An 11,404-nucleotide genomic window follows, 5' to 3' on the forward strand; every position below is an offset into this window, starting at 1 on the left:
CCAAAGACAAAGCCAACTTCATCCCCGTGGTCAGCCTTCACATAGTCTGGTTTGCTGTCCCAGTATGAACTGGGCCGGTGCTGGAACTCGAAGAAGTAGGTAGGAGCTCCAGACTCTGAAAACACAACATTTAGAGTTACAGAAGAGATACATAAACTACAGCTGCCATCAGCTGTTTGAAGTATTACTTTAAACAAAGCTTTATGCTGGGCACATTTCAAATGTAATTGTTACATTCAAATATGCACTCTTAATTCAAAATGAAGAGTTCAGCACTTACACAAAAAAGAAAAGATAAAAATCCACCCTAGGGAAACTTACAGAAAGCAAAACAGCATCAGACTGTTTCCAATTCTGGGTGTGTTGGCATGGCTTCTCTACATTTAAACACCAGAAAATCTCCAGACCACAGAGCTGTTGACAGGCCACATAGCCATGGGCCAGAGGACAAAGGGTGCTTTGATAGGCTTTAATTTTTAAGCCTCTATGCCYCAGTTAGCAAACATTTACCTGTGTTATCATGCTCTGCTCTCAATATATTGTGACTATGAGCACAGTGCAAGACACTTATAGAAAGATAAGTGACTACACACAACCCTGCAGACCTGTATCATTCCTCACCCTCAAATTTCCAGTGGGAATCTCAACCAGGGCTGCCTGTATATGACAGGATTCATGTCTACATCATTTGAGGCAGTCTGCAGCATGAGGTTTAAATGTCCCACTGCTGTTGAGCAGCTTACCCCTGTGATAATTCAGTGCTTTAATGGCTGGCATGACAATTGCTATGTCCCCYAGCAGGTCCAGGAATCGGTCCCGTAGCTCTGCAGGATCCTCTGTGTCTCCCAGATATTCATCTATGATCATGGGCAGAAAATCTGAGGGTACATCCTAAGAGACAATGGCAGAACAAGAAACAAACAGACAAATGGTCACCATCTGCATTAGCAGCTAAAAATGCCATCTTTGGAACTTCAGAGGCTCTGTAAAAGCACAAAGATCTAGGACAGCACCCATGCTGATGGGAAACAAAAGCTATTCACACTTTTTGTGGGGGAAAAATCCCCTACACCAACATMAAAAACCAAAACAAACCTATCACCTCAGGCTAATTTGCACCAGATTTATATGAATTACAACTCTATAGGTATCAATGAAGACTCAGCATTTTCTCCTGACATTACCTTTGGCTTCTGTTTTCTTCAGGAGAAAAGAGATGGGAATCACGAAAGTAAATTCTCAGTCCTTGAAAGATTTATGTATTATTAGACAAGAGGATAAGGCCAATGGGATCTCCAAACACAGTGTAGGTTTTCAGGGTTCAAATTTGCTGCTTGAAAGACACATTTCAAAACTAGCAGTGCAGAGCAACTACTTTAAAAGCTACATTAATTTAATGTAAACATTTTGAAAAATCTGCCTTGAACCCTCCCCAAGCAGGAGATTAGCCATGAGAATCCTTAACACTCAGGATACAATTACAGCAATCCTAAAAATACGTAAAATAAAGTGTTGGTTGAGGTCTAGAATGAAAAAGGCATTTTCCCAAATCCCAAGCTTGAGTCAATTCAATTTCGACGTAACTCCATACACCCTRGTCCTGTCAACTTTGCTGGGACTCTCCCCAAAACATAACATGACCTCAGCCCGCAGTAACATTATGACTCAAACAGTGAGACTCAAATCTGTTACATACATGATAAAGAAAATTCACTTCTCAAATTAGAATAGTGCAACAGTACTTACTATCATTGGTAGAAAAACCTCTACMGTTGAGGCAATTGATTTTCTGTCTCCTATTTCCCTCAAACCTGTCATTTTTGATGTCTGTACAGAGAAAAAAATGTTATTAGYACCATTCAATGTCTATTATTTTCAACATTGGAACTGCATATCTCCATTTATTCTTATTACTGGTATTTATTTTTGAAGCATCATATCACATGCAACAGTGCAGCAAAGTGCAGCAGCTGTCTTGAAAAGCTTGTATTTACTGCAGCAAATGTTGCCTTTGTGAAGGTTTCTACAYAAACCACTCATACTACATAGTTATCCTTAAATCAACATTAAGAAGCTTGCAAGACTAGAAAACATTAGGGCAGATTTGGAGCAAAAAGCCACTTCTGTCTCCCAGGCTTATTGTCCTTCTGTTGGGGGAGATCTTACAAGTCAYTTCCAGTCTGTCTCTAGTCCAGTTGTCAGAGCCCTTTGAAATAAAGATAAGGCAGTGTTCCTCCTCTTTTACTGCATTACATAAAACAGSTCTTGTGTCTGAAAAATAATTCAAGCAGATTTCACCTTACATTGTTCTTCTGGGAGTTAGAACCAGCACACTCCCAGAGACAGCTGCTACACAGATTCCGAACAAATGCTTTGTATAACAGAAAGGAACCTGAATACTTAGAAACTATGAAAAAAAAGGCTGAAGAAAGAGAGAGGATACGAATCCATCTCTGCAGTTTTGTGCACTGATAGTGATTGCTCCTTTTTTGAGTTACCCATTGAGTTCCTATGAGGAAGGATTTCTGCACAGAGAATGGGCTGGACATCTGCATTATCCCCACACTGCCCCAGATGAGATTTTCAAATGACAGCTCTTTCTTCAGGATGAYAATGACACTAGCGGAAGCTGGTTTAGGTAACCAATGGCACATCTTTAAACACACTATGTATCAACCCTGCCTACTCTTCCTTGTGGGGGAAAGGATTTGATTTTTTTTTTCTTCCAGTAATAAGCCCTTGATGATTGCATTCTTTTTTCTCTCTCTGCCTGGATGAGGGATTAAAATTTTAGAATAAGAAAACACTGTACAAAATTGGTGTTCCAACTGATGGGCCCATGTAGTTTAACTTACAGGACAAAGCCTCTCTCACCCTCCTGTGACCAACCTGTCCTGGGCCACTGCAGAGCCATAATGCAAGCAAAGTTYACCTTGTATGCATTTCCAACAATGCAAATACTTGTCCTATCACTTAACACAAACATTGAAAACACAGTAAAAATAAAGAAGAGACATTAAATTACAGATCTGATATTCCAGCCAAATTCATTRTTGGTGACTCCAATCATGAATGGGACTGCATTGAATTCTTTTCCAGCCAATATATCTTCAGGTGCCTTATGAAGAAATACTCCATCCAAAACTATGGGCAGAAATGAKATTTCCTGAAGAAAGAGAAAAAAAATCAAATTACTTGTTAATAGTATTTCCAATTTTTCTTCAAACAATATAAAACGTCCACATTTAATGTTCTAAGTGCAAAAAGAGCTTTAAGAAATTTGAATATCTACAGCCACTGTAACATAAATTTAGTTTGGCATAGGAGTATAAAATGCAAGTCTGGCTGGGTCAAGAGAAATGTAATGGGTTCCTGATCCTGTACTGCTTCTGACATTAAAACTATGTTTTTGGGCTGCTCAAACCTTGCTCACAACTTTACAGGTGCTGTCACACTTTTCTGAAACTTCCACAGAGAATGTGTGAAATTATTTCAACATTTAGGGAGTATTTTGACAAAAGATAAGAAAAATCAACTTTGGAACAGACCATCTATGACCTCTGATCAGAGGCTGAGCTAAAGTTTTGCAAGTGAGCCCTTAAAAAAATTCTGTTGCCATCAAGTCTCACCTACCTTGCTGTTAAAGATGATATGCTCTGCTTCCTGCTTCCTCAAGCAGTTCAGCAGGGAGAGGGAACTGCTCGCATCACACTTAAAGATATTGGCAATTTTCTGAAAATTATCAACMGACAAGCACTGTTAGAAAATTATCATGCACAGTACTGTTACCAGCTTGATTTAATGGCAGATTTAGAGCTTGATAGATACGTGAGTATTTTATTTTACTAGAAATGCTACAGTTTGATCACAAAGTGAAATCATTCTGGTATACTTCTCTATTTTGCTGTATTTCCATTCACTGTCTACAATAAACTTTGYTGTAGAGATAATGCAAGGTTGTAGCATAAACCAAATAAGGAAAGCAAATTCAGAAAGATTTATATTATTACTACTTACCTTTACAAGAAAATAAATTAAAAGGCACATATAAGATTTTTTTTTTTTTGCTTGTTTTATATTTAATTAATTTACCTCACATGAAGGCCCTCCCTAAAAGACCATGAGTTAATAAAAACCAGAATGCTTCTTCTGGATTCTTGTTAAACTTTCCATAATAAATGTCACAATTACTGTGTAGGGTACAGTGGGTTTGAAAATTGACATTGGCATGTGTTTGACTGAAAATAGCTGTCAGCTCAAAGCTGTTATAATCATATAGTTGTACACATTTCTAACACGAAACAAACTGAAATTAAATAGGTGTGCTGCAAGAATAAATTGGATCGACTTTGTTGCAGTGTGCAATGAGATTTYCCCCTTTTCTATTTTAACCAAATAATTTCATATTAGTGTCTTATTTTAGATTATAAAGACTTTAAAATGCAAAACAATGAGCCTACCTCAAGATCTGTTGAAAGATGTAAATCTTTACCAGGGGGAATTAGAATTCCACTCTCTGCTATGGCTTTATGAAAGAGACCCTTAGACAAAGGAGATAACACCTGCCAAGAAGGGAAGAACAGAAAGGATTTATTCYACATTAACACCCTTATTCCACAACTCTATGCTTGACAAAACTCCTGGATTCAGGGAGGAATTACACATCTTTATTGGCTTACAGGGTAAGTCTCCAGATATAGCACAATGTGCTGTTAAACTTACTGTCAAAAACCAGATTAAGCATGAAAAGTTGCAGTAATTGCATTTTGGATGACTTTTCTCTCCTATATACCTACATGTGCAAAAACACAGCAAGATCCTGCAGATATACCAAAGAGAGTGACAGATCCTGGATCTCCACCAAAGTGCTCAATATTTCCTTGGACCCACCGGAGAGCTGCGACTTGATCCAAAAAGGCCCAGTTCCCCGGGGCGTGTTCATCACCAGTGCTGGAAAGAGAGTGGCACAAGCCACTTCTCAGTGACAGTAACTATACCACAATAAAGGCAATCTCAACAACTTATATTTTGTGCAAAACGTCATATTTGGCCCTGACCCATAGCTCCTCATGGTCACACCTCAGCCCCTGACTCACCTCTACTCTCTACTCACCCCTGCACAGGTGAATCCCTGGCTTTTACTCTGTGYAAGTTTTTGCTTTACACACCAGAGGATGGAAGCAAAGGCTAGAACAAACATCCCATCCAGCACCAAATAAGCCCAACTGTGAATCGATAGCAGGCTACAAATGACCATGCAGAGGGAATGTACAGACATTTCTTAGTGTCCTGAAGTTCTGATGTCAGTGAATTCTGTACATTTAAACTACTCTGACAGTGGGAAGCTGGTATAGCAGTTCAGAGGATTTAGCAAACAAAACTACCTGTGCTTTAAACATGACAGCAAGTACTTTGTAAGAAGTGAAATAGGTGATCTTACTTGAAGAATCCAAGGAGTCCCAGTCTGTACTGAATTATTACCACCACAACATTCTCGTAGGCTGACAGTGCAGAGCCATCATACCTAGCAGCACCACCAAATATAAAATTGCCTCCATGGATCCACACCATTACCTTAGGAACAAAAGCGTGAGACACATTTTTATGCTTTGGTTTGCAAATTTAATTTAAAAAAGGAAAATAACATCAGAGTTTATGAACACCAAATCACTGAAGCACAATGGCAGCTGATTCTAGGTTGGTGGACTTGGAATTTTACACTCTGCCAGTGCAGCATCACATTTTCAAAAGCAATTAAGTCTCCTAGGAGCAATCATTACCKGCAAGCTTTATAAAACACAAGTTTGTTCAGTGGTTTACGTACAGGTAACTTGTCCTTCTTGCTTGAGCCAGCAGGGCTGTAGACACTGAGATACAGACAGTCCTCTGAAGTCTGGAATGCAAGGTGCTTTTCTTTAAAGTTTTTTTCAGCTATTTTCAACATGGACAGATCTTGAGGACATCTTCACAAAAAAAAAGGGAAGTACAATTATTAGCACTAAAACTGCAATAGCATCAATGTAACAGTGATAGAGAAAACACACTTTTTTTTTTTTTTTGCCCCAGAGGCTGAATCCCCAGAGGGTGCTTGAATTTTGTTATTTATAATCAGAGAGAGGTGCAGCCTGTAAAAGCACGTCTCTATACTTGTGCTTGAAGTATTCCACTACTGGCAGTGTATCCACTACCAAATACAAACTCCTCAAGAAAAATCAGGCCTCTGTACCCCCATAAATACAACCCTGACCAACACGGGCAGGTTCTATCTACAAACAAATGGAACAGCTCTCACAGTGGTGGATAAGAAGTTGCATCTCTCACACCAGTCCAGGGTTCAGGTGGTTCAGGTGCGGAAAACCTCAGGGATCCAAGAGGAGCTTTTGCAAAAGGAATTCCAAGGAAAACATTTACAAGCTTGTTTGTCCCCTTCACATTTGTCTGTGTTCCTTTGAGCCGTCCAAGAGGAGTGGTCACTTCTATCTCAGCACCACTGTGCCCTAACACAAATGGTAAAAAAAAAAAAAAAATTAATTGCATCTTCATAATTATCAGGCAGACTTTTCAATGAAGTATTTTTAACTGACTCTTTAATTTAGAACATAATTCCTTTCGATTTTGTTCTGTTTTCATTTCGCTTTGGTGCAGTGACAGACACTCTCTGCCAAACCCTGCTGCCAGTGACACCTGGAGTCAGGTAGGACACTGCAAGAACAAATTTCAGAGCAAACAGTAAAACCATTAACATTTCCAAGATTTATCGTTCAACAAGACCTTAAAATTTCTTTGTTTAGATAATTCAAAAATGTTTTTGCTTTCTTCTTCTTAAAGAAGACACCAACTTTATTTTCATTAAATCATCTCAGAAATCGTTTGATCTCACAAAACCAGTAATTTTTGCATCATGAAGGCATTTTTGCAGATTGCTAACCAAAGCATAAGAGATTTTCTTTGAAAAAGTCCCTGCAACTTGTTTGTGCAGCGACTTCCCCAGCAGCATCAACAACAACAGATCGTGGGTCTCACCTTCCGCTCCGTACACGAGGAACGCTACATTACAAAACAAGGCGCAGAGCAAGGCGATCGTRCTCGGAGGAGCCATTTTTCATCTCCGACTGGGCGCCCGGTGACTCTCTGCGGTTTTATGCGGAAGGGGACAAAGGTCCCAGCGAGGGCACTCGGCGCAGGCAGCGCGGTTGGACTGTGAACGGGAGCTGCAGGGAGCGGCTGCMGAGCGCCAAGGCGAGCCCTGAGCGCAMCCCCGGCGGTACCTGGAGCTGGCCACGACCCAACACAGCCCGGCAGCAGCAGCGGGACCGCCCTGAGCACAACCCCGGCGTTACCTGGAGCTGGCCAYGRCCCARCACAGCCCGGCAGCAGCAGCGGGASCGCCCTGAGCACAACCCCGGCGTTACCTGGAGCTGGCCAYGRCCCARCACAGCCCGGCAGCAGCAGCGGGASCGCCCTGAGCACAACCCCGGCGTTACCTGGAGCTGGCCACGRCCCAACACAGCCCGGCAGCAGCAGCGGGAGCGCCCTGAGCACAACCCCGGCGGTACCTGGAGCTGGCCATGGCCCAGCACAGCCCGGCAGCAGCAGCGGGAGCGCCCTGAGCACAACCCCGGCGTTACCTGGAGCTGGCCATGGCCCAGCACAGCCCGGCAGCAGCAGCGGGAGCGCCAATCGGGCTACACCGGCAGAGAAAACAGAGCCAGTCTGAACAGGCTCCGGAGCTTAACTTCTACAACGTTCTTAAAAAAAACCTTAAAACAACAAAAACCTCACCAAAACACCACCACCATCACCACTGAAAGGAGAAAAGAATGTCTTTACAAACAAACTCTGACTCTGGGCTCTGGGGTGAAATAAAGCTGATATAAAAAATAAAAATAAAAAAAAAATAATGAGAAAGATTTCCATAAGAATTCCACTAATTGACTTATGTATGACTATGTAAATAAACTACCAAAGCAAAACCACAGAAATGTAAACTGAAGGGGGGGGGGGACAATTTATAATAGAAGGGGGGGTTTCATCAGGCATTTCAAAGAGCCTATAACTTTCAAGTACCTCAGCCAATAAAGAACGAGAGAAGAAACAGCGGCCGAAAAATTAGAATAAAAAGAGGCTGCGTCCTCTATGAATTTAAAAGACCCCATAAGAAATGCCCATGACSTCTCCCTTTATTMATGAATRAAGTTGCAAAACTCCTCTGTCTCCTTTTTAGACATAAACCTCTAGTGCTTGTAGATTAATTTTCCTAACACCAMCAAATACACAAAGCAACCAAAAAACCCCAAAACACACAACGACCCCAAACAACCGGGAACGGAGATTACCAGTAATTAAAACCTAACAATAGAAGAATAAAAAAATCGAAATAGTTAATTCTTGCTTTAATTCTCTTTTAAAGGGGTGTATTAAGACAAAGTGTGTCATCCTTACGCTCTATCGCTCCAGATTAAGTTTGCGTGGGTTTTTTTTTGTTTGACTTTTCAAAACACGAAACATGAGATGAACAACTTTAATTGGAACATCCTTGGCAACACCGGGCCCGGCTCGGAAGCTCCTGGCGGACACTGCGCCGCCGATTCAATTCGCTTCCAGACCTGTTCTGCTGCTGAGCCGGGGCTCGGGGGAAAAGCCCCCCTCCTGCCTTCGGGAAGCGCCCTCAGCATCGGACGAGCTCCCACACTCGGGAGGCACTGGAGGAAATTGGCCCAGCCCGCTCCCCGCCCTCAGCACCGCCCCGCTCCCCGCCCTCAGCACCGCCCCGCTCCCCGCCCTCGAGAGGCCGCGCCCTCCCCGGGCCACGCGCGGTGCGGCGTCGATCGCGGTCCGGGCTGGTTCCGGTGCCGCTCCCGTTCCGGTGCCGGTGCTGCCATGGTGGGCCCGGGCGCGGCGCCGCTGGAGAATGCGAACCCCCTCATCTACCGCCGCTCCGGGGAGCGCCCCGTGACGGCGCGGGAGGAGGATGACGAGCTGCCCGACGCCATCGACGACCGAGAGATCTTCGATATCCTGCGGGGGCAGAGGGCTGGGGCGGGCTGAGGCGGCGCGGGCGGGCCGGGCCGAGCAGCGCTGCTTTCTTTAACCCGCACATCTCATCCGCTCCATCAATGACCCCGAGCACCCCCTCACCCTGGAGGAGCTGAACGTCGTCGAGCAAGTGCGAGTGAAAGTGAGATCTCGCCGAGATGTGCTACCTCAGCCGTCTGATTAACCAATTGCTTTTTTATCATATTTAAATATATTTATCCTAGYACCTAAACACAGTGCTGAAAAATGTCCATGAACAAATCTAGGAGCAGGTCGAGTTTCCCCTGCAAGGCCTGGGGATAGTTTGGGGTGGAAGCCGAGGGTTTGTGTGTGCTTTCCCGCAGGTGAACGATGCCGAGAGCACGGTGTCGGTGGAGTTCACCCCCACCATTCCCCATTGCAGCATGGCCACCCTCATCGGCCTCTCCATAAAGGTCAAACTACTCCGCTCTCTGCCAGAGAGATTCAAGGTGAGGAGTCAAGACACTCGGGAAAGTGAAAGAGGCAAACTGCATCTGGAAAAATTAAAAAAAAAACCAAAAAAAAAAACCTAACTTACAGTAACTAGACTAAAGTAACTAGACCTTTGTTCATTTGTTGTGTGAGTGAGACTGCAGGAAGCAGAGAGGGCAGTGGGCTGAAGTATCAGTGCACAAGTGTGGTTCTAGGGCTGTTGTCATGGGCCAGAGGGGTTCTGAGGTAAATCACTTAGTGCTCCGTGGCACGGCAGGAGGAGAGGTCTCACCCTTGTCTGAAACAGGCTTGAGCAGATGCAACTGCAGAATACTCTGCAGTTGTAGACTTTGATTCTGTTATATAGAGTAACTGAAATTGGCAAGAATGTCCTTTCCCCCCYTCTTTTTGTTAGTCTTATTTTATTAGTTTGGACTTAAATTTACAATGTTTTGTTGAGTAGTCCCCTGATCCTTTTGTGATGCTATTTCAGCTGGATGTTCATATAACGCCAGGAACACATGCCTCTGAGCACGCAGGTAAGGCTTTCAGTCCTCTCTTGTGYGGTCTATATATTTGTTTTAATCTTGCAAATAAGCAGGGAGAGAGATTCCCCCAGCTGCGGAGCAGCTGCTCAGTGTCTGGGAGTTTCTGTGTGTCAGATTCTGGGGGGTGTTCCAGAACAGGAACATGGAGTGTCACTTAGATTGTTCCRTAGTGTTCTTCAAACATATCTTTAGGCAATATGTGCTCTCAGTCACTGATTGATTRGCCTGAGCACTGGGAAAATGGGRGGRAAATGGGGATTTCTTGTGTTCCACCTCCAGAGCAGCTTCCTGCTGCTGAATCATGACCAGCTTGCTGGATAACTGGGATGACAAAGAGGCTCTGCCTTTAGACAGCAGCTCTGGGGTGCACTTGGCATCCTGAGAACTGCCTGCACTACCATGGCAACTGGAATGATGTATCTCAGAGTAAAATGCTTTAAAGAAGACACCGAGTCCCAATGTCCTGATTGGTTTCTTGTGGRTTTTCTCTGCACAGTTAATAAACAGCTTGCTGATAAAGAACGTGTGGCAGCTGCTTTGGAAAACACTCACCTGCTGGAAGTGGTGAATCAGTGTTTGTCTGTCCGGTCGTAATTGTCTGATGAGGCAATCATTGGTATTCTGAYCTGTTCAACTAATTTTGTATATAAGTGGTGATGTTACATTATACATAGATATGTGAGAAAAATAAAATCACTTGGATTCTTGTGAGGAAATGTTTCTTTGCTCTTTCAAAAGCACTGTGGGGAATTAACTTACAGACAAAAATATAATGAAAATTAGTTTTTAAATTGTATTTGAGTCATTGCATATGTACACTTTTTCTTTAAAAATATTTTTTCAACCTGTTTATAACTGGTTTTTCACTACTCAAAATGAGTTATGAACTGCATTTTAGAAGTGGACTCTGCATGCTGGACCTCACAACTCACCAAGATAATTTTTAGTTAAAATCATTACATTCCTGTGACAGTTTCAGACTGCTAATACAGTTTTAGCTTCAGACATGACAAATTGTACAAGCTGGTGTGTGCGAAGTTGTAGGACATTTAGTGTTGTGTCCACACCTCCAAATCATGTGTCTGGTGTTAATGATTTTACCTTGGATTAGCCAAACATGGAGGGCTCTTTAGACCTGTATCAAATATGATTAATTTTTAATTACTACTTCAGTGTGATAGGAAATACAGTATCTTTAAGAGAGGTTGTATTTATACACGTGCAATACAGGAGTCATTGACAATTGTCAGTATGAAAGACTGTCCTGGCAGTGTTTGAAAGCTAAAGGACATGTTTTGCTTTAAATGTTTTGAGATTTATTACTGAAACCCAGCCTATGCTTCTGGTTTGGGAGTTGTGACATTCAC

General features: G+C 42.9%; 2 protein-coding genes across 2 annotated transcripts in view; one reads left to right on the forward strand and one right to left on the reverse strand.

The window, feature by feature from the left end:
- Window positions 1-7,167, reverse strand: part of LOC130587064 (carboxylesterase 5A-like) — a 9,547-nt gene extending 2,380 nt beyond the window's left edge. Inside the window, exons 1-11 of the mRNA XM_057388021.1 lie at window positions 7,024-7,167; window positions 6,293-6,497; window positions 5,825-5,963; window positions 5,441-5,574; window positions 4,797-4,950; window positions 4,461-4,562; window positions 3,634-3,732; window positions 3,026-3,166; window positions 1,747-1,827; window positions 744-891; window positions 2-115 (exon numbers count right to left, since the gene is read on the reverse strand). Of these exons, the coding sequence (XP_057244004.1) occupies window positions 2-115; window positions 744-891; window positions 1,747-1,827; window positions 3,026-3,166; window positions 3,634-3,732; window positions 4,461-4,562; window positions 4,797-4,950; window positions 5,441-5,574; window positions 5,825-5,963; window positions 6,293-6,497; window positions 7,024-7,099 (1,393 nt within the window). The 5' untranslated portion in view covers window positions 7,100-7,167. The remainder of the gene's footprint in view (window position 1; window positions 116-743; window positions 892-1,746; window positions 1,828-3,025; window positions 3,167-3,633; window positions 3,733-4,460; window positions 4,563-4,796; window positions 4,951-5,440; window positions 5,575-5,824; window positions 5,964-6,292; window positions 6,498-7,023) is intronic.
- A 1,617-nt stretch (window positions 7,168-8,784) lies between these two features.
- On the forward strand, window positions 8,785-10,802 carry CIAO2B (cytosolic iron-sulfur assembly component 2B). Its single transcript, XM_057388022.1, has 5 exons — window positions 8,785-9,013; window positions 9,099-9,178; window positions 9,381-9,506; window positions 9,983-10,028; window positions 10,534-10,802. The coding sequence occupies exons 1-5, from the start codon at window positions 8,881-8,883 to the stop codon at window positions 10,629-10,631; spliced, it is 483 nt and encodes a 160-aa protein (XP_057244005.1). The 5' UTR covers window positions 8,785-8,880; the 3' UTR covers window positions 10,632-10,802.
- The last annotated feature ends 602 nt before the right edge of the window (window positions 10,803-11,404 follow it).

The sequence above is a fragment of the Malurus melanocephalus genome, unplaced genomic scaffold (assembly GCF_030028575.1).
Source record: "Malurus melanocephalus ecotype Western Australia unplaced genomic scaffold, MMel_1.1 scaffold_1497, whole genome shotgun sequence".
Taxonomy (NCBI): domain Eukaryota; kingdom Metazoa; phylum Chordata; class Aves; order Passeriformes; family Maluridae; genus Malurus; species Malurus melanocephalus.

What these genes read in the sequence shown, in the direction of transcription:
- CIAO2B (XM_057388022.1), top strand. Translation starts at nt 8,881, where the DNA reads ATGGTGGGCCCGGGCGCGGCGCCGCTGGAGAATGCGAACCCCCTCATC. An exon ending in TCGAGCAAGTGCGAGTGAAA is followed by an intron (nt 9,179 to 9,380) that starts GTGAGATCTCGC and finishes GCTTTCCCGCAG; the next exon opens with GTGAACGATGCCGAGAGCAC. An exon ending in ACATGCCTCTGAGCACGCAG is followed by an intron (nt 10,029 to 10,533) that starts GTAAGGCTTTCA and finishes TTCTCTGCACAG; the next exon opens with TTAATAAACAGCTTGCTGAT.